Below are 21,710 nucleotides of genomic sequence, written 5' to 3' on the forward strand. Positions count from 1 at the left end.
GAAGAAAGGTCTGACACTGATGTCGGATTCCCATGAGGATGTTCCAGATGAATGGTCTTGACGCAGATAATTACTGATTTCATTTTCTGAAACAGGGGGAGTTGTGACATAGCCCAAGACTCTTCCAGATTTTTGATAATAATCCGGAAGTTTTTCTTCAAGGGTTAGAGACATTCAAATTGGTGTTCGTCTTCCTTTCCCGAAGTTCAAACCCTATTTTTTGTTAAAGTTATACCACATTCATTTCATTAATCGGACGGAATTAGGTTCGTGGTAATGGAATTGAGGAACTCCATCATCTTCTTACGAACTTCCCCATTTGAGCAGTTCGGGTTTCACTTTACCGAAATGGATGGGACTCTGCCTTCTCCTTTTGGACGAGACTTTGAGGAAAGCCTTTTGTGCATCTTCTGCTTCTTCATCTAAAATGAAGGATGACTTGATTGGCAATGTGAGGGATGTCTCTGCACACAATGTGTGTCATGGGTTAGTACCTGCATTAAAATAATTCTCTATTCGTTCATTTTTAGAAGACACGTCAGACAAGTATGCCAAAATAAAATCTTCATTAATGGTCCACTTTCCCTCGCTCGGTACATTATTATTATTCTCATCCTGACCAATTACATCAATGCTTAACTCCCATGGACAGTCTTCTTCAGGATCCGGCTCAATATCTGCTTCATTGCCACTATCAACGTCTTCTTTCTCCTGAGATTCTAAGTAGAAGACGGAATCTGTATGAAAAATTTTCACCCCATGGAAAGGGTACTTTTCTGCAATCAGGGTTCGAACTTTTCCCTCGTCATTGACATACTTCATGACCTGATGTAGGGTAGATGGGACAATGCGGTTTGCGTGAATCCATGGTCGTCCCAATAATAGATTGTAAGACGTGTCTGCGTCTATGATATAACAGGTCACTTCAGATTTGAGATCTCTGATCTGACACCTGAGCTTGATCTTTCCCAGGGGCCACGTGTTGTTGGCGTTAAAACCGAAGATGGTAGTCTGGGTGGTGTTCAACTGGTACATAGGAATCCCTAAGACCTGCATGACCCTATAGGGCATGATGTTGAGCGCTAAACCCTGATCAACTTGAACACGGCTGATTTCCGATGACCTAATGTACCCTGTATAGTACAAGGGTCTGTCATGTTTGTGTTATACTTGCATGTCTTCCTAGGTAAATGATATGCAGGATAAACTTCTCGCAGCTTGCAGACATTGTAGGCAGGGTTGATCTTCAGAAGCTTCAGGGGTCGGAGCGATTTGTGTAATAAAACTCTCTGTGTTCCTTAATGCTTCAATCAGAGCTTCCTTGGTGGTTTTAGACAACCTTAGGAGCTCAAATAGAGTAATCCTGATCAGTATGTTGGCCAGTTGTGCTATGACATTGAATTGGAAGGGAGCACTCGACTCCCCGAGTTCCTGGCGAAGATTCTTATTGAACCGGATCTCTTTTTGCTTTCCCTTATCAACTGGCTTCTTTGGTATAGAACCCCCAATGTCTTGGAGTGGTTCTTTGGCTTCTTGAGCGTTCTGATCGTAGTCCCTCAAGTAAGCTTTTCCTGATCGAGTACCAGGGTTGCCTTTTGGGTACGCCGCCAGGGCAATCCTTTCTTCCTCTGAGTCGGTAAGAGGTTTGAGATGATCATCATCCTCATTAATAGAGGGGCTAATCACGTTGGATGACTTAGTCTTTCCTCCCTTCCTTTTGGACGTGGTTTTCTCCCACTGCCTATCTTCAACTAGGTCAGGGTGTACCCACATGATCTCCCCTTTTGGGGTAGTAAGGGGTACCAACCCTCTGTCTTTCTGACTATGTAAGTCAGTGTTTTTCATATGCATCTCCCCCTTGTGAATGGGAATGACGATGTTCACAGTTGCTACTGGCAGGAAGTCACTAAATTGGACCGCTATTAAGTTGGTGGACACGGTCTTCTACTCGGGATTCAGGGTGAGCACATTTGCATTTACCAGGTTTTGTAAAATATCTTTGAATACATAACATTTTCTGGTAGGGTGGCCTAGGAACCTATGATAACGAAAGTAATTAGGATCATCGACTTTTCCTGCCTCATCTGGTTTCCTGATTTCGGAAAGCGGCAGCTTGTTGTTCTTCCGAAGTAATTGGAACATGGTGTCCACATGCTCTTCCTTGAACGAATATTGCTTGGGTTCCCTTTGCGGGTTCGGTGTCTTGATCTGTTTAGCCAGTGATGCCCGTGTATTGGTGTTGGCAGCCAAAGTCTCTTTCCCCTTTGATCAAGGAGCATTATGTTGGTTGCGCTGTTGCTACGGCTTTGGTTGGGGAATTTCTTCAGCCTTGACACGAGCAACTATTTCTTTAGCTTATTCTCCCTGCGAAACCAGTTGTCTCCAGGAGCGACATTCCGCCACCCTCATCTGAGTGAGGAGTTAGGTCTGCAAATTGTGCCTGCAAGTTTCAACCAAAGTTGATTGAGTCATACCTGACGGGCATCACAGTGCCATGCTGCAGAATCTCTCAACATACGCCTTGATAGACTCTCCTTTCCTTTGCTTAGTGGCAAGAAGAGTCAGGACTAAAACTTCCGTGTCGTCCTCAAAGAACCTGGCTAAGAAAAGCCTTTCCAGGTCTACCCATTTCTAGATGGATCCGGCAGGCAGTTTTATAAACCACTCAAAAACGACACCCTTGAGGGTACCGATGAATAGTCGGTCAGGATGGCGTCGTTCACCACCACATCTCTAGTGTGAGACTTGAAGTAATAAATGTGCTGATTGGGTGACCCTATCACATCGAAAGGTTGCAGGGTTGGAGCTTTAAACTTTGGTGGATAGGGTGCTGTGTCCCATTCAGCAGGGTAAGGTCGTACTACCCCTTCTTCGCGCAGCTCGCTTCTGTTGGCGATTGCGTTGAGGCGAGCTTCTAGTTCGTCCACTTTAGTGGACTAAGGGTGCACTTCTCTTTCCATCTCCTTCTTATTTTCAGAAGAAGATTCTACGTTCTGAGCCTCACGATCTGAATGCTCAGGTGCTTTTTGTTTTCCCGTGGACATTGTCCTTCAGGAAGATTCCGGTCTTTGGCCCTTTTCAGCAAGGAGCTGAGCCAACATATTCTTCATTTGAAGAAGGGTCTCCTGTTACGCCCGGAGCATGACGTGATGGTCGTCAACTCTCTTGGCTAAGTCTTCAGGGTTTCCAGTCATGTAAACAGAATCCCCTCGAGTCACGACCGAGCTTGAAGATTAAGATTCAGTGATTGCCCAATGTTCCTCATCGGAACTGATCCCTTTAGCTAACCTTTGATAGTCAACCGAGCGGATAGCTCCTGTGCGAGTCTGGGTGTGCTGGTATACTCCTTCAAATTCGTCACAAATTTCCCGAACGGTCAGGGAATGACTTTTCTGCGTCTCGTCAGAACTAGGATGTGAGGCTTTCCCTTTGCCAATCATGTTGATAGTGCTTGAGGATATTCAGCTTCAGACAATTTCTTCTTCTGATGACGTCGTCGCTTAGTAGGTCTGGCAACGTTGGTCAGTCTGTCGAACATTGACTTACGGGGCTCAGGTGTACAGCAGTGAGATTCTGAAAGAACTGCAGATATAAGCCACTCACATTGGCATTAATGAGCTGCTTGCTGAGTTGGTCTTCCTCTTGATAAAAATTCCCGCAAGTCGGACACTTGAGAGGGATCTCTTTCCGAGCATGAGGAAGGAGATTGCACCCCCTGTTCTTGAGAGGGCAAGACTGATTCTTGTCGAACATGGATTTTAAATCCATGTTGACCTTTTTGAACTTGACGGACCGCTTGAGGGTCGCGTTCTTGAAAAGAAATATGAGGGTCGCGTTTAGAATTGTAAACATTAGGCCGCGGCCTATGTTTAAATGATGAAACAGACCCCTGAGGGTCATGTTTTGGTTGAATGCACCCCTGAGGGTCGCGTTTGGTTGGTGAAACAGACTCTTGAGGGTCATGTTTCGTTTGAATGCGCACGTGGGGTATGCATTTATCTTCGGCAGCGTCTTTCTAAGGGTTACGTTTTGAAGGAACAACGTGCCATTGAGGGTCACATTTCAGCTGTATCAGTCGAGGCTCGTAGTTGGGCTCATAGCCTCGACGTTTGCGTTCCGTGGTGGAAACACTATGCTCGTCTCTTCTATAGGCCGTTTATGGCCCGTAGCACGTCGTGTTGACGCGGATGTGGGATATTCAACTCGTTATACGAGTTCAACAGAGGCTAAGCCCGCTCTTGAAGTAGAGGGGCTGTTCAACGAATTTTGGCCAAAGGAGATGACTTCTTTTGGTGTTTCAGCAATAGATTTGATCTCCTTGGAGATCATGCAGACATCACGCCTAGCCTTAGGGCTAAGCGATCCAGAGGAGAGGGCTTCCTCGTATTTTGCTTGGTCAAACTCCATGACGAGAGTTTCAACAGTCATTCCCATGAGGTGGACGTCGGATTACGCCACCACTTCTTCATCAGAAAAGCTAGTCCCCAGCGAAGTCGCCATCATTTGTACGTGGAAAAATTTGTAATGAAAAGAATGAAAGAAAATAGACTTGTATTTCTTCGATATCGATTACAATTCGATTACAAAAGAAAGAAGAACGAATTTGATCCTCCTCTTTGTTTAAAACTGGGTTCTTCTTGGTAGTGATGAAGTGCCTCCTTCGATTGCTTGCGTCGAATTTGCTCTCCGTTAACGATCAGATCGTCTTTTATCTCGTGAGAATAATGAAATTATGTGGTAAGTTTGAAGAATAACTCTTAACGAGTTTTAGAACTCAGAACGAGTTAGAACTCTGTGAAAAGAGTTGTTAGAACCAAAAATTCAATTAATGGCCAAGCAGATTTTCTGTTGCTGAAGGATTCTCCCCAGATTTGATCTTCTGAATCTGAATCAAATCCTTTATCTCCAAAGAATTCTCCTCTGTTATCTCCAGAGAAAATCTCAGCTCCCAACCTCCTCGTGCAGTTTAGATGCCAAAAATCTCACCCCGACTCAGTTGAGTTTGTTGAGGTTTTATAGGTAGATAAGAGGTTGTAACTGCCCTCTAAATCTGCTCCTAAGTGGGCGTGATTTCCTCAGATCGTGGGGAAACAATTCTGAAACCATTCGACTCATATTTGAATGAGTCAAATGCCCAATTCGGCGTTCAATGCCACAACTTCGCGTCTTAGAATTGAGACGCGGAGTTGGGTGTTGACTGAACATTAAAAACGCGAGGGCCGCTCGCGTTTCGCCTGTTGTAGCTTAGAAACGCGGGGGTCGCTTGCATTTCAAGAATCATAACGCGAGGATGAATTCCGCGTTTTAGAAGAGGTTGGTTGACTTGTAACCTCTTCTGTAGAGCATTGCAAGGACAATTGTTCAGTAATCCTTGCTTTAACTGTCGTGGGGTGTGAAAGTCATCAGATTGTAACTCTCACTGTTGATTGTGAAGATCACCGAATAGAGTTTTCATTAGCTGTCGGAAAAAAACGCGAGGGCCGCTCGCGTTTCGCCTGTTGTAGCTTAGAAACGCGGGGGTCGCTTGCATTTCAAGAATCATAACGCGAGGATGAATTCCGCGTTTTAGAAGAGGTTGGTTGACTTGTAACCTCTTCTGTAGAGCATTGCAAGGACAATTGTTCAGTAATCCTTGCTTTAACTGTCGTGGGGTGTGAAAGTCATCAGATTGTAACTCTCACTGTTGATTGTGAAGATCACCGAATAGAGTTTTCATTAGCTGTCGGAAGTGTCATCGAATTGTAACTCTTCTCGATCTATGTGAAAAGTCCTATATTTGCAGCTTTCATTTGTTGACATGAATGTCATCTGATTGTAACTTTCATCATTGAAGCTTGATGGAGATCAGCTATCTATTGTGATTTTTAGACAGCCTACACCGGCCCAAGGGGTAGGCGGGGTATGCCATTGCCTAGGGTCCCCCCAAAATTAGGGCCCCTATCCTCTTCCTCACTTCCTCCTGCCGTTCTTATTGACTTGTGTTTTTTTATCAAAGTTATTGACTTGTGTATTAAACTTCACAAAATGTCAAAAAGGTTCTTATTGATTTGACTTGTGTATGTATTTAAACTTCTCTTCAGTTGCAGTCTGCAGACCCGACCCAAGATAATTCTAATAGCATAAAGGTTGTATAAATTCACAAAATGTCAAAACCCTACCATCCTCTTCCTCACTTCCTCCTTCCGCTCTCCCTCAGACCCTCTCACATAAAAAACGGTAGGTCTCTCTCTCTGACCTTAAATGATGGATTTTGATACGATTTAATCAATTCTTAAATGTTTTTGGGTAAGGAAAAGAGGGATTTTGTTAGAAGTGAGGACTGAGGAGAGATTAATGCGATTTTGGTAATTTTGTTTTGTTCTTTTTATTTGTGGTTTCCGTTTCTTTGATGGGTTTTTTTGGAGAAAAGTGGTATCTTTATGGATTTTTACTCTGCAGCCCAAAACACGCCCGCATCCTATTTGATCTTTTGCCTAAGAGAGAATTTCACACATACAATCTCCTCTTAAAAGCCCTCATGGATATAAAAGTAAAAAAATACCAATCAGTGTTTTGGTTTTACTCTTCTCTGTTATCCCACAAATGGGTATCGCTGGATTAATGGATTATGTAACATTCAGCATTGTTATTAAGGCTTGTGTGACTTTGAAATTGGAAAGAGTAGGGAAGTTATGCATGCCCACGTTTTAGTTTGTGGGTCTGAGTCAGATTTGAGATTGGATATTGATTTGTTGCAGTTTTACTTGAAATGTGGATGCCTAGATTATGCCCACAACATGTTTGAGTTAATGTCGAAAAGGGATGATTTTGCTCGGGCTGCTATCATTTTTAGTTGATGGGTTTATAGTTAGTTTAAAAGCATTTATTACTCTAAAATCTCTTCTTTTTACTGAACTATTATCTGATTTATTTGCAGTACCATCTGGATGTGTGCAAGCGTGTTGATCTGAAATTTGTTTGAAGTGAAACTATTCAAATTTCAAGGTAATTTTGTAACTTTATAAATTATAATTTTTGTTGATCTTATGTATTTTAGTATTTGTATATAAATTTTTGTTGATCTGAAATTTGCATTGTTGATTGATCATATTTTTTCAGTGTTCATCATGCTTCCTAGAAAGTATAGTTCTGGATATGAAAAAAGAAAAAAGAAACAAAAATTATAAAATTTGGAAAAATCTCAAGCAGGAGCGCTGGATAAGTTTTTTTAGTAGTAGACATACAGAGCATGGTAACGAAGAACATAATAATGAAGAAAATCAAAATGAAGAACATAAAAATGATATGAATATTGAAGAACCTACTGAACACAATATGAATATTGAAGAACCTACAGAAGATGATAGAAACATTGAAGAACCTACTCAACTTAGGATTGAGAATATCAATGAAAACATGAATGTTGACGATCCAGCAAACTGGAGCAATATTGATCAAAAACTGAGAGATCTTTTAGTGGAAAGAGGACCCAAAAGAGTTGTTATTGCTTTTCCTAAAGATATTGAAGGCAGACATTTCTCTTCTACTCATTACACTCGACAATGGTTAAATGGAGATAAACATGATAGGAGATGGCTAATATATTCAACTTCTTTGAATGTGGTATTTTGCTTTTGTTGCAAATTATTTAGAAAAGATGGAAACAAGAATCAAATGGGTTCTTTGGTTAATGAAGGATTTAAAACTTGGAAGAATCTTAGTCATAGACTTCAAAGTCATGAAGGGAGTAGTGAGCACATAAGTTGCATGAGAAGTTGGATAGAATTGGAAATAAGATTGCGTAGTATTGAAACAATTGATAAAAGTGTGCAAGAAATATTAAACAAGGAGAGAGAACATTGGAGACAAGTATTATTAAGAATAGTTGTTGTTGTTGTAAAAACACTTGCTAAAAATAGTTTAGCATTTCACGGGGATAATGAGAAAATTTATCAAGAGAACAATGGAAATTTTTTAAGTTTAATTGAATTGATTGCTGAATTTGATCCGGTAATGAAAGAGCATATTCGACGTTATCAAAAAGGTGAATCTCATAAGCATTATCTCAGTCATAAAATTCAAAATGAACTGATAGGATTGTTAGCGGGAGAGATCAAACATACAATGATCAAAATAATCAAAGATGCAAAATATTTTTCTGTTATACTAGATTGTACTCCAGATATAAGCCATGAAGAACAAATGACTCTTATAATAAGATGTGTGGATGTTTCAGAAAGTCCAGTAAAGGTAGAAGAGTTCTTTCTAGAATTTCTTAAGGTCGACGACACGTCAGGACTGGGACTTTTCAGCAAACTTGAAGATGTATTGAAGATTCTAGAACTTGACATTTCTGATGTAAGAGGACAAGGGTATGACAATGGATCTAATATGAAAGGAAAAAATAAAGATGTGTAGAAAAGACTCCTTGCAGTAAATCCTAGAGCATTCTACACTCCATGTGGTTGCCATAGTCTTAACCTCGCACTTTGCGATATGGCAAACTCTTGTTCGAAAGTTATATCTTTTTTTGGAGTGACAACATTTATATACTTTATTTTCATCTTCTACTAAGCGGTGGGATATTTTTAAAGAACATGTTTCTGGTCTCACACTTAAGCCATTGTCATAAACACGGTGGGAAAGTCATGTTGAAAGTGTAAGAGCAGTAAGATTTCAAGCTACAAAAATAAGAGATGCTTTAATTCACTTGGAAAGTATCGATGGAGATCCAAAAATAAAGAGTGAAGCTGAGTCCTTAGCAATAAATGAAATGGAGAATTTTGAGTTCTTATTGGGTATGATTATTTGGCACAATTTATTATTTGCTGTTAATTCTGTTAGCAATTTTTTGCAAAAGGAAGACATGCAAATTGATATTGCTATAGATCAATTGAATGGACTTATATTATTTTCTGAAAAGTACAGAGAAAATGGATTTAAGGAGGCCATTACTGAAGCTAAAAATGTTGCATCTGAAATGGAAATTGAAGCTGTATTTCGTAAAAAAAACATATCATTCGCAGGAAGAGGCAATTTGATGAAAGTGCTACCGAAGAGACAATATTATCTCCTGAAGAATTATCATTCGCAGGAAGAGGCAATTTGATGAAAGTGCTACCGAAGAGACAATATTATCTCCTGAAGAATCATTTAGAGTTATGATGAAAGTGCTACCGAAGAGACAATATTATCTCCTGAAGAATCATTTAGAGTTAAATACTTTCTATACATAGTGGATCAAGCTATTTCTTCTCTTAAGAGTAGGTTTGAACAATTTTGACATTATGAAGAAGTCTTTGGGTTTTTATTTAATTTGAAGAAATTCAGCATTGTTGATGATGCTAGTTTGAAGGCTTATTGTGCGAAATTTGAAGAATCTTTAAAGCATGACAGTCATTTTGATATTAATGGCGAAGATTTATTTTTAGAGTTAAAACTTTTGAGAGAATACTTACCAAAAGAAACAAAGAAGCAATTGACGTGCTGAATTATTTGAAAAAATTAGATGGTACTTTTCCGAATGCTTGGATTGCTTACAGAATATTGTTGACCATACCTATTACTGTTGCCTCTGCAGAAAGAAGCTTTTCAAAGTTAAAATTGATCAAATCTTACCTTCGATCAACTATGTCACAGGAAAGATTGAATGGCTTAGCTATATTGTCAATTGAGAAAAATAAAGTGGAGAAGCTTGATTATACAAGTTTAATTAATGATTTTGCATCTAAAAATGCAAGAAGAGGCTTCATAAAGTGATACTTCCATTGGTTCATTGATCTTATTTTGGGAATGAGAGTGTTAGGGTGTGATTTGTAGGCCTTTGTCCAGGGTGGGTAGCTTAGGAGAACTACATTGTGTTTGATCCTTAGGGTTAGTTATATCATCCCTTAGTATGTAGGCAGCCCTAAAGTTACTTGGGTGCAACACTTTATTTAAAAAAAAATCTTGAATATAGGAGGGCCCCTTTAGTATTTTTGTTCAAGTTTTTGCCTAGGGCCCCCGAATGCTCAGGACCGGTCCTGGGCGGGTGGATCCTGAATCTCCTTTGTGTGAGCTCCCATCTCGATCAGTGACGCGATCTCCTTCAACAACCGCTGAAGTCGCAGTTGCAGAGTCGTTGAACGTCATAACAGTCATTGAATGTTGTCGATCGACACACTGCTCTGATACTAGTGATCGAACACAGAGAAGAAGAAAGAGGATTGCTTTGAGGGGGCTCCGGTAATGGGTAAGGAGTTTGATTTTTTTTTTCTTCGTTGTATTTCCTTAAGGAGATTGATCCTCCTTTAATAAGGGCTAAACCCACTATCTTCACCCTCCTCAGATCTGCCCCATGAGAGATTTCCTCTCAACAAACCCACGTTTCCACGTTTTTCTCAACAGAGAAACAAACATTGATTTGGTCATTGAAGACCGATTCAAGGTAACGACAATCTCTGAAAAATCATTAAAAACACAAAAAACATGCTAAATTTTGAAAATATTAAAAAACACTCTAAAATCTAAAAATTTTGATTCACCCCTTGCATAATCTGAAATCACAAAACCCTCCAAAAAAGTTTGAAAATTAGGAAAATACATGTAAAAATATTAAAAATTACAATTGAAAAAAATGAGAATTTCAAACAACTACATATAAATAAAAAATTACAAACAACCTCCTAGAAAAATAAAGTAAATACCAAACAATCACCTTAAATTCTGCAATTACAAAAATAACTTTGGAGTTGAAAATTTGTATAATTGCAATTCTAAGAATTCTCAAACAATGGATTGGAATTAATTACAAAACATCAGATTCTAACAATTCCTTGAATCCAAACATAAACTTAGGGTAATTTCAAAAACAAAAAGCTAATTGACATTTAAAGATTTTTGCACAAGACCGCTCCAAACTTCATTCTCTTTGAAAGAAGGATGACAAATGCTACAAGATTCCAACGGGATGATTTTTTGGGTGAATCATATGTCTACATTATCTCTTTGAGATTACAAATTCTTATGAAATTACTCTCATTGCATAAAACTATGTATGCACTTGCTTTTTTTGGGGGGGCACTGCTTTGTATTTGACAGACAGGATTTTGCTTCGAGGAAACAATATCTCTCAAAGTTTGAAAAATTCCCTAGAGAGGTCAAGGCTTTGATATCTTATGTTTTTTTAGGGTACATGTTCACTTTTGTAGAATATTGTTGTTGTCGTTTGGCGTAAAGAGTGTGATATAGCAGTTTTGTGGGAAGTTAGGTTTTTGGTTAGAAGTATTTTACTCATATTAAAAATCATATTAGTTTTGTCATCAATAATTAGTAACATATTGATATATAATTTTTATTATTCTTAAACTGATGTTTTAGATCATGTAACTAATCTTCTTCGATGGTCTCATGTGAATTTTATCAAGTATGAATTTAATATGGATTTTCGATCAAAGTATAAATTTAATATGTAACTAATCTTCTTTTGTTTGTCTCATGTGAATTTTGTCAAGTATGAACTTAATTTGGATTTCCGATCAAAGTATGAATTTAATATGTAACTAAACTTCTTTTGTTGCACTCATGTGAATTTTGTCAAGTATGAATTTAATATGCATTTGCTATATAGCATAAAATTTATCTGATATGTTTATTAGATTGAAGTTCTAAATTATAAGTAAGAATTTTTTATATGTCTTTTAGATTAAAGTTCTAAAATTTGTAACGTGTAACTAAATTCAATGCATTATCAAGTTTGATATCAGTCTACAAAATGTTATATTCATCTTATCATCATCAAGTAGAGGTTTAAAATATGATCTTATTTCATGCAATAAATTATTTTCTAACCATGAACTAATTCATAAACGAGTTATAATAAAGACATCAATATGTTTCTCAAGAAAAAAATGAAATAATTAAATTATTTGATCTCGTGCAATGCATGTGCATCCCACCTAGTATGTATAAATAGTCTGCATAATGAATATGGGGCCTAGAAATGAGCTAAGGAATTCAAACACATAAGTGAAAGCCATATCTAAAGAGTAACAAGGATTAGCATATCACTACATCAACATGGTTTCTGTCGGTACATCTTGACTTATATCAAAACCATACACTTTAGATCATCAACATGCAAAGATAACTAACAACACGAATATGTGTTAAATCACAAAACCAACTAAGAATACGAGAGTCATCGTAAAAACACGCATAGATGCCGATTTCAGAAGGAAGAAAAAGGTCATGAGCACATCCATATATTCACCCATGCATGAACAACCACTCATGCACATGCACACACAAATAATATAAGTAGTTTCAACAATATTGGTTTCCAAAAAAAATTACCATCTCATTTTATTATAAGCATGTTATGCGTCCCTTCATTTACAATTCCTAATATTTAAGCAAAATGAATTTCTCCAATGATATCTGCAGCTGATATTACTCTTCCAAATGTTTAAAAGATAAAAAATTGGACACAAAGAATAGCATAACATAATCCAGCAAGCTCAAGAAGAAAATTATAAGAGTCATTCAATGAAGCAATAGAAAATTTTACAATCCCATATAAAATCCAAAGCACTCGTTAAGGATTCAACAAACCAAAGAACTCATTAAGGATTCAACAAACCAAAGTCTTCACAAGCTCCAAACACACACTTTCCATAATACTAAGTTAGCGTAGTACTACTTTTTATTTCATAGCAAGGTAACAAGACAAGCTCATTTTTCCCTCGCAGTTTAACTCCGAGAACCCTTTCCAGTTTGACGATGATCTGCTGATTTGGGATGGCTTTTCCTGACTCATACTCTTGGATTATCTGGGGTTTTTCATTGATCAACTGATACAAAAATAATGTCTGTTAGCATAAATTTAGTAGCCAAAAATCAGACAATATGGGAAGAGAGAAAAGTACATGTGCGAGCTGGGCCTGGGCATACTTTTTGTTCATTAGTGCTTGCATAACGTTTTTCTTCAACTCACTTAGCACTCGTTCATCTTGTTGAACATTAAATTCAAACGTCAGGAAAAAAATATAGAGATATTTATTAGCTATCTAAAATTAGTAGTGACAATAGGATAACAGAGAAAGATGCAAGTAAAGGATTTTCAAACATCTATATTCCTATTATTGAAAAAAAAAATAACCAACAAAACTAATACATGCACAACCTGTTCTCTATTACTAAATCTCAGCATACACAAGACGCACACAAAAGATGCACAAATACAACTTAAAAGACAACCAGAAACAAACAATTATAAAAAGGGGAAATAAAAAAAATGCAAGACAAGAATGAACCCCTTTCTCTTCCTGGCATTTTCATCTTTTCTTTTTTCTGAAAACTTCTATCTAACACACTTCATGCGTGTGTACATCCAACTATTTCTTGGATTCTTAGGTTTCAAACTTCATTGTGCATGCATATGCAAGAACACACCGTGATAGCAGTAATGCAATACCATGTTGAGTAGCTTTAGGCAAAACGGAAAGGAAATACATAGCAAAGGACTGCTTTTCATTCAACAATCAACCTTTTAGATGATCAATATCTGTCAATGAGATCCTTTCCAATCAATATCCCAATAACTACAAAATTTTGAAGCCAAATGATGACATAGAGAAATGTTACATGCATATCTTAAGGTTTGTCTCCTGACACCCAATACTTTCAAGTTAAATATTAACAGGTCAGCATGCAAAGTCCTGCATCTGCTTAAATCTCCCATGTTATATGGTATCCCATATTATTCACAACATATGCCTAAAATACAAAGTGATAAAACATGAACTGATTTAGAGACCACCCTGCTTCAAGTGGGTGTAAAATTATTTCAATACCAGAATCAACAGTTAAGCACTCAGTTTTTGTCTCAGTTTTGATCTCTTAAATCATGGTTTCAGCTAGTTTCAGAAAGTGTTGTTCTTAGGTTCAGGTATAATTAACATGATATATGTGTTAGACCCTAGAGGGGGGTGATTAGAGTATTATGCTAATCTAATCTGATTTTATACCAATTAAAATTAATTAACATGTTATCCTAGCAAGTTTGAAATACAACAATATATATGAGCTAGGATAAGCAAAATGAACAAAGAGATATATCCTAGCAATGAGATATACTATGAGATATATGCAAGGATATATAATTAACACAAGGGAAAATAATCTAAACTAGATAGTGGACAATATAACCAACAAGCAATATACAAAGGCGATATAGGATATGGACATAAAATTAAGTGCGCCAATGCAATCACAAATAAATGATATGATTACGGAGTTCGGTCTAACCACTTGACCTATGTCTCCGCTCCTCACCTCGAGGAGAACTCCACTATCACAATTGGGTTTTCTATGTTTACCTGAATAACGTTTACAACACACAATACGGTTTTCTAGTTTACCGAAAACTCTACAACTAACACACTCTTGTAAACCCATTCTACACTCTCTCAAGTGTTGAACTAGACGTGTCTTCCTTAAGTACTCGGATACAACCTCTCCCTAGGTTCATCAACCGACGCCACTCCTCTTGGGTGTAAAATTTGTTCAATACTAGTGTATTACAAAGTGATCTCACAATTAAGCACAATACAAAGAATGATTATTCTCTAATATGGATGAGAACACAATAAAAGCTCACACTCAATTGTTACAACTCTCACCAACCCAAATATACTATGTATGAAAATACAATAAGCTCATGTGGGTGTGTGTAAACAATGAGTGAAATAAAATCTAACTCAAATAGCAAACTAGCAATAATAAGAATATGAAAATCAATAATAAAATTTCTAGAGAAAGGAGTTAGAAAACTTCTCTATAAACACAAAGAGAGGATGAGAAGATATTGAAGATGAACTCCTCAACAGATGATGCAAGCTCCTCTTTGTAAAAGCAAACTCAAAAAAACAAACTAAACAAACTATAAAACCCTCTTAAACTTATTTAAAACTTTCTCCTTGGTTACTGATAGAAGAGGGGTTGAGGGGTTTATATAGGAAGAGAAACCAACAGCCAAAACCCAAACAAAATAACAAAAATCTCAGAAAATCAGGAATACGATTCTGTACCAAAAATAGCTATTGGGCTATCGGCGGTTGACCGTGAAATTCTCACGGTCGACCGTGAGGAACTTTTAAACCTCAGAAAATTTTCAGAGAGTTCGACGGTCGACCGTGGTGGTCGACCGTGGGAATTTTCATCTTGACGGTCAACCATGGTGGTCGACCGTGAAAGTTTCTATTGCATCCTGAGGAAAAAACAAGGACGCGGTCGACCGTTAACTGATATATGAAATTTTCAGGTTTGAAAATAGTTTGCTGATTTTAAAACACTGTTTAAATATATCAAATAAATTCCAAAAATTCTAAAACTTTGGGAAATTATTGTAGACATGATAATAGACATGCTACATAAACTTGTTTTCTAAAAGGACTTTCCAAATGAGAAATATCATCATTTTACAAAATAGTCCAAAACATGAAAATGTAAACATATGAGTTTTGACATTTTGGCTAAACCATATTTTGAAACTTTACAAAATGATTTTATAGACTTGAAGAAAGATGTAAACTGTTATTATGAAGTCTATAAATAATGAATGTAGTATTTTATCAAAATACACATATAATGCACTAAAACATGATTTTATTGAACTAAATAAAATTGATATTGATGAAATCATATATATGCATATAAGTATGAAACAAAAATATGTTTTCTAATTATATTAAATTGTTTCATATTAAAACTTGAAAACTATCAAACCAAAATATATATGTATTCATATTAAAACTTGAAAACTATCAAACCAAAATATATATGTATATATATAACTATATATATACAAAACGAAAATGTGTATGTGTGTATATTATTGAGCTTAAAGTACTAACACACATAATATAAACTTCTAAACTAAATGTTACCTAAGCTTGATCTTGATCTTCATTATAGCTCAACTTGGTAAACTAGGATGAAGCTTGTAATTGGATCTTTAACTTGATAGCAAGGCTTCACTCCACTATTCCGCCAACCTCCATTGGATATAATCGTGAAAGCTTGATTCCATCCATCCTCCAACTTGTTGTTTGCCTAGAATAAATACAAAAACACAAACACTAGAAAAACAACATTAGAAGTAAATTGTTTGTTAAACATCATCAAAACAAGAAGGCTAACAATATGATGATGCCTTTAAACTTCAAATCACAAACTTGTTTGACAGTAATTTGTCAGAAAATCTTAAAAAGTATTAAGAAATAAGATAATTTGTCTATTTTTGTAGTTAGCAAGATGGTTAAATGAAAAGCTTTAAAGTTTACGAGTCACAGAAATTAAAAAGGTGAACCTTCTAAACTTTGTTTAATCAAAGTCATCTTGGTGGTTTTTAACGCCCAAACCTCTTATAACCCCACTGCCACTAACATGTTGTTTGGTACACGGTAAACGAGTCGAGTAAGAATGCAGAAAACAAAGGAATGGAGAAAGTGTGGGAATGAAATGCTCACTTCCATTCTTATGTTGTAGGTGTGATCAACAAATAAAGTGGGAATGACAATCTCTACTAGTTGTGGTATGAGTAATTAAATATGCAATCAAGACATATTTGGAATTTAGTTCAATTTTTTATTCCAACTTAAATGGAATGCCTATTCTCTACCATCTCAAAGGAATGCCTATAAAAAACATTGTCTAAAAGATAAATGGCTTTTTTTGTTTTTCTTCCTCAATTGCCATCCACTTTTCAATTTATTTGCATTTTTGACATCTAAATTTTTTTTTGGGACCAAGGGTATTTTAGGAGGTCCATGGCAAATTTCATCATTGACTGTTCATACCTATTTTGCCCTCTCTATGTTTCTTAGGGGGGGTTATTCATTGGGGTAATTTTGGGGATAATGGGTAAAATTATTCCAATGGGGTAATTTGAAATTACGGGAAGTGGGAGGTAGATTTCACCCTTTCTCGGAGATCACCGGAGTCTGCCCTCGCTACAAAGATCAGATTGACTGGAAGAGAAAGTAATTTTCCCTTTTTTCTAGGGTTTAGGTCTTATTACTTAGGGTTTATTTAACGAAGCAATATTGATGTGATTTATTTGGATTAGATACGGGAAATACAAGCCTCTCGTGGAGCCGGCCAAAAGGTAGCAACCAAGTGGTTCCCAGGAGTTCATCCTCTTCGCTGCTCGCACCGTCGCCAAGCGAACGCAGCCTGGCCAGTGCCAATCCATTCAACATGAAGGTGAACAATCCTGATCACGTTTTGATTTTTTTTTGTTAATTTTTGTTTGGATAATTTGAATGAATCTGTGTGTTGGTGGAATTGGTGGATGTTTTTTTGTTTTGTTTTGTTTCCATGTAGATCATTATTTTAAATTGTTTCATAGGGATAAGTTGATTGATTGATCTTTTGAATCGTAATCTGGATTGTGAATTTTGGGCGGATGGTTACAATTGTCGAAGAGATTGGGGAAAATTGGAGGATTTCGAACGTGTGATTAATAACTTCAAGGCCTTCTGGTTTGAGAGTGGCAGTAGAATTCCACTTCTTGAAAATTTTGCAGGCTCTGAAATTTGCAATATACAGCTGAATTCAGAAGCATATCTCTTTCTTATCGATGCATGATTCGATGGTATTCATAGCTCTAGTTTGCAAGTGCAGAATCGTGATGGTGACATTTTTTGTTAGGCAAACATGGTTCTAGGATTGAAAATTTAAAATGTGAAAACTCGTATATATTCATCTATATGTATTTATATGCATGTGATTACGAAAAGCTTTTGTATGTGAATTGTTATGCATGTGCATCTTCTCTATATGTATTTATATGCATGTGATTACGAAAAGCTTTTGTATGTGAATTGTTATGCATGTGCATCTTCAGATATCCTTGATATATTTGCATCATATGTAAGCTTTTGTATGTGAATTGTTATGCATGTGCATCTTCAGATATCCTTGATATATTTGCATCATATGTTGGATTTAATCTAATAAATCTATTTGTGGGCACATAAAATTAATCAATGTGTATTGCTATCTTTCAGGATAACCCAATAAAGTGATTAATTAATTTGGGTTAATTGGGTATTTAAATAAGTCATGGGGTTATATGTGCAGATACCAAGTTGTAATTGTGATTTGTTGAGGGGCCAAATTGCATATGTACAACATCTATAAATAATGGGTTATGGTCCCTAATCTAGGGTTACATTCTCTAATTCTCTTCACCCTCATCTAGAGAGAAATTCGGCTAGAGAAAACCCTAAGGTTAGAAGATCAAAACCCATCTCAAATTTAAGCAATGGATTCAGGTATAAGCTTCCGCTCCTTTATGATTCTTGTTAATCTCTTCGATTTAATCATGGCTTTATGATTTTAGATCTCAAGGTTTGATTTAGATCTAACAAGTGGTATCAGAGCCTCCTTGATTTGTTCTAAGAGATTAAGATTAAAATTTGGTTTTTTGATCTTAAAATCTTTGGTTTGGATTAAGTTTGTTCTCGGATGAACAGTAACGTTTCGGATGAACAGTAACGTTTCGGATGAACAGTAGCGGTTTATGAAATTTTTCCTGGTGAACAGTGAAGTTTTTCAGATGAACAGTAACTAAAAAATCGCTGTTGGGCAGTAACATTTTGGAATTTTTTGGATTTTTCCTTTGATTTTTTTCTTGGATCTGGATCACAAAATTTTTCCGATTATGGATCTGGTTTTTAAAAATAAAAATCAAGGAATTTTTGGGTCTGGTCAGCGACGGTTTCGGTTTGAAACCCTAAGGGTTCGTGGCGAAAATTAAGGAGGTGGTTACCTCAAACAAACTTCGCGTTCGTTCTCAGGTGAGCTTCACGCTCAAATTTAACCGAACTTCACGTTCAGTTCTCAAGTGAGCATCGCGCTCAAATCAAACAAACATTGCATTCGTTCTAAGGTGAGCCTCGCGCTCAATTTAAACAAACTTCACGTTCGCTCTAAGGTGAGCCTCGCGCTCAGTTCTAAGGTGAGCCTCGCGCTCAATTCAAGTCGAACCTCGCGTTCGTATTTCAGTCGAACCTCGTGTTCGTATTTCAGTCGAACCTCGCGTTCGTTTTCAGTCGAACCTTGCGTTCGTATTTCAGTCGAACCTCGCGTTCGTATTTCAGTCGAACCTCACGTTCGTATTTCAGTCGAACCTCGCGTTCGTATTTCAATCGAACCTCGCGTTCGTATCTCAAGTTGAACCTCGCGTTCATTTTTTTCAAATGAACCTCGCGTTCATTCTCAAGTTGAACCTTGCGTTCTTTTTTCAAACGAACCTTGCGTTCGTTCTCAGACTAACCTCGCGTTCGTACTTAAGTGAGTCTCGTACTCAATACAGTCGAACCACACGTTCGAAGTCAAGCGAACTTCGTGTTCACTATGGTAAAGCCTCGGTTTTTCATGGGTCCACTTTGGTATACTTAATTTATTTAATTAAGTTATGGGCCCTAATTAAGCTATAAGACCCCAAATTAAGTTTTTTTTGGAAATTCAGTTGATTTAAATTAAAACTTTTTAATTTAAATCTATTTTGGTTTTTAATCAATTATTTAATTCAAATATTATGATACTAAGGTATTAAGGTTGTCTCTCACTCCAATTGATTAATTGAAACAAGAAGTTGCCAAAGTAACCTCTCTTGTGTAGATTGTTCATGAGGATTGTGAGATGTTTGTGTGTATGCTTTCGTGTAAATATTTAATCGGCCAAAAGGAAGGTTAATATTTATTTAGACTGTATACACATCTGCGATGATAAGCGTGTGACAATTATAAGGTTTACATGTGAATAATGAATCGATCCAAAGATAGTTTCATTATTTGACATGAGTTATTGTCAATGTTTGATCATTGCAACAAGGTATCACTTACAAGTTAATATTACTGTCCAAAGACTTGATATTAATATTGTGCCCAATATCTTGGATGGGGATTGTCATTATTTGAATTTTATTGATTACTAATTATGGTTATTGATGTGAGCATTTTTTTGTTTTATTTCAGCTAATGCATCTGTTGCAACAATTTTTGCTAACATCAACTCAATTCCCATGCTAAATAGGACAAACTTCAAGGTTTGGAAAGAGAACATATTAATTGTTCTTGGCTGCATGGATCTTGACTATGCATTAAGAACTGAACAACCCCAACCTCTCAATGCGGAAAGCACTCTTGATGCAAAGAAGGAGCATGAGAAATGGGAGCGTTCAAATCGTATGAGTCTTATGATCATTAAGCGCGGCGTTCCGGAAGCCTTCAGGGGCATAGAGTCCGAAGGGATTACTAAGGCTAAAGATTTCCTTGCCAAAATTGAGAAGCGTTTTGCGAAAAACGATAAGGTAGAAACAAGCACGCTTTTAGCTCGCTTGATTTCAATGAAGTATAAGGGCAAAGGAAATATCAGGGAGTACATTATGGAAATGTCTCATATTGCTTCAAAGCTTAAGGCACTTAAACTTGATCTTTGTGACGAGTTATTAGTGCATCTGGTTTTGTTGTCTCTTCCTGCACAATTCAATCAGTTTAAGGTCAGTTATAACTGCCAAAAGGAGAAATGGACTCTAAATGAGCTCATTTCATACTTTGTGCAAGAAGAAGACATGTTGAAGCAAGATAAGACAGATAGTGCTCATTTGGCCTATGCCTCTAAGGATAAGGGCAAGAAAAGGAAGAATGATAATGAAGCTGCTAAGGGTCCACTTCAGAAGAAACAACATAATGATAATCAGGGTTGTTTCTTCTGTAACAAGCCTGGACACGTAAAGAAGGATTGTACAAAATATCATACCTGGCGTGCTACTAAGGGTACGTTCCTTACTTTGGTCTGTTCTGAGGTTAATTTAGCTTCAGTACCTAGAAACACTTGGTGGTTAGACTCTGGTGCTACTACTCACATAAGTGTTTCTATGCAGGGTTGCCTGAGCTACCGAAAGCCAAGTGATGTTGAAAGACACATCTTTGTGGGCGACGGACAATCGGTAGATGTGGAAGCAATTGGGCACTTTAGGTTGTTGTTAGGAACTGGTTCTTATTTGGATTTGAAAGATACTTTTGTAGTACCGTTTTTTAGACAGAATTTAATTTCTGTTTCTGTATTGGACAAATCAGGTTATTCTTGTTCATTTGGAAACAGTCAATTTAGTTTATCTTTTAATTCAAATGTTGTGGGAATCGGTTACTTGAGTACTTATGACAATCTATACTTGCTCGATACAATTGCTTCCTATAATGAATCCTTGCATGTGGAATCACGTGGTACTAAGCGTAAATTAAATAAGAAAAATTCGACGACATTATGGCATAAGCGCTTAGGTCATATCTCAAAAGGTAGAGTTGAGCGTCTTGTGTCTGATGGCATTTTGGATTCCCTTGATTTTTCAGACTTCGACGTATGTGTTGAATGTATCAAGGGAAAACAGACCAAAGTTAAGAGATTAGGTGCCAACAGATCTTCGGATGTCTTACAATTGATACATACGGATATTTGTGGGTCATTCCCTACGGAATTCTGGAATGGTCAATAATATTTTATATCATTCATAGACGATTACTCACGTTATGGGCACCTATATCTTATTCATGAAAAATCTGAGTCTCTGGACATGTTCAAAGTCTATAAAGCTGAAGTTGAGAATCAACTCAACAGAAGAATTAAAACTGTTAGATCTGATCGTGGTGGTGAATACTACGGTAGATATGATGGTTCATGTG

At 36.9% G+C, this 21,710-nt stretch overlaps 1 protein-coding gene across 1 annotated transcript; it reads left to right on the forward strand.

Moving 5' to 3' along the window:
• On the forward strand, nt 1,871–9,738 carry LOC109846058. Its single transcript, XM_020415282.1, has 4 exons — nt 1,871–1,960; nt 7,099–8,351; nt 8,725–8,974; nt 9,619–9,738. Exons 1-4 carry the CDS (start codon nt 1,871–1,873, stop codon nt 9,736–9,738), a joined length of 1,713 nt encoding a protein of 570 aa, XP_020270871.1.

Source organism: Asparagus officinalis, chromosome 6 (assembly GCF_001876935.1).
Source record: "Asparagus officinalis chromosome 6, Aspof.V1, whole genome shotgun sequence".
Taxonomy (NCBI): Eukaryota; Viridiplantae; Streptophyta; class Magnoliopsida; order Asparagales; family Asparagaceae; genus Asparagus; species Asparagus officinalis.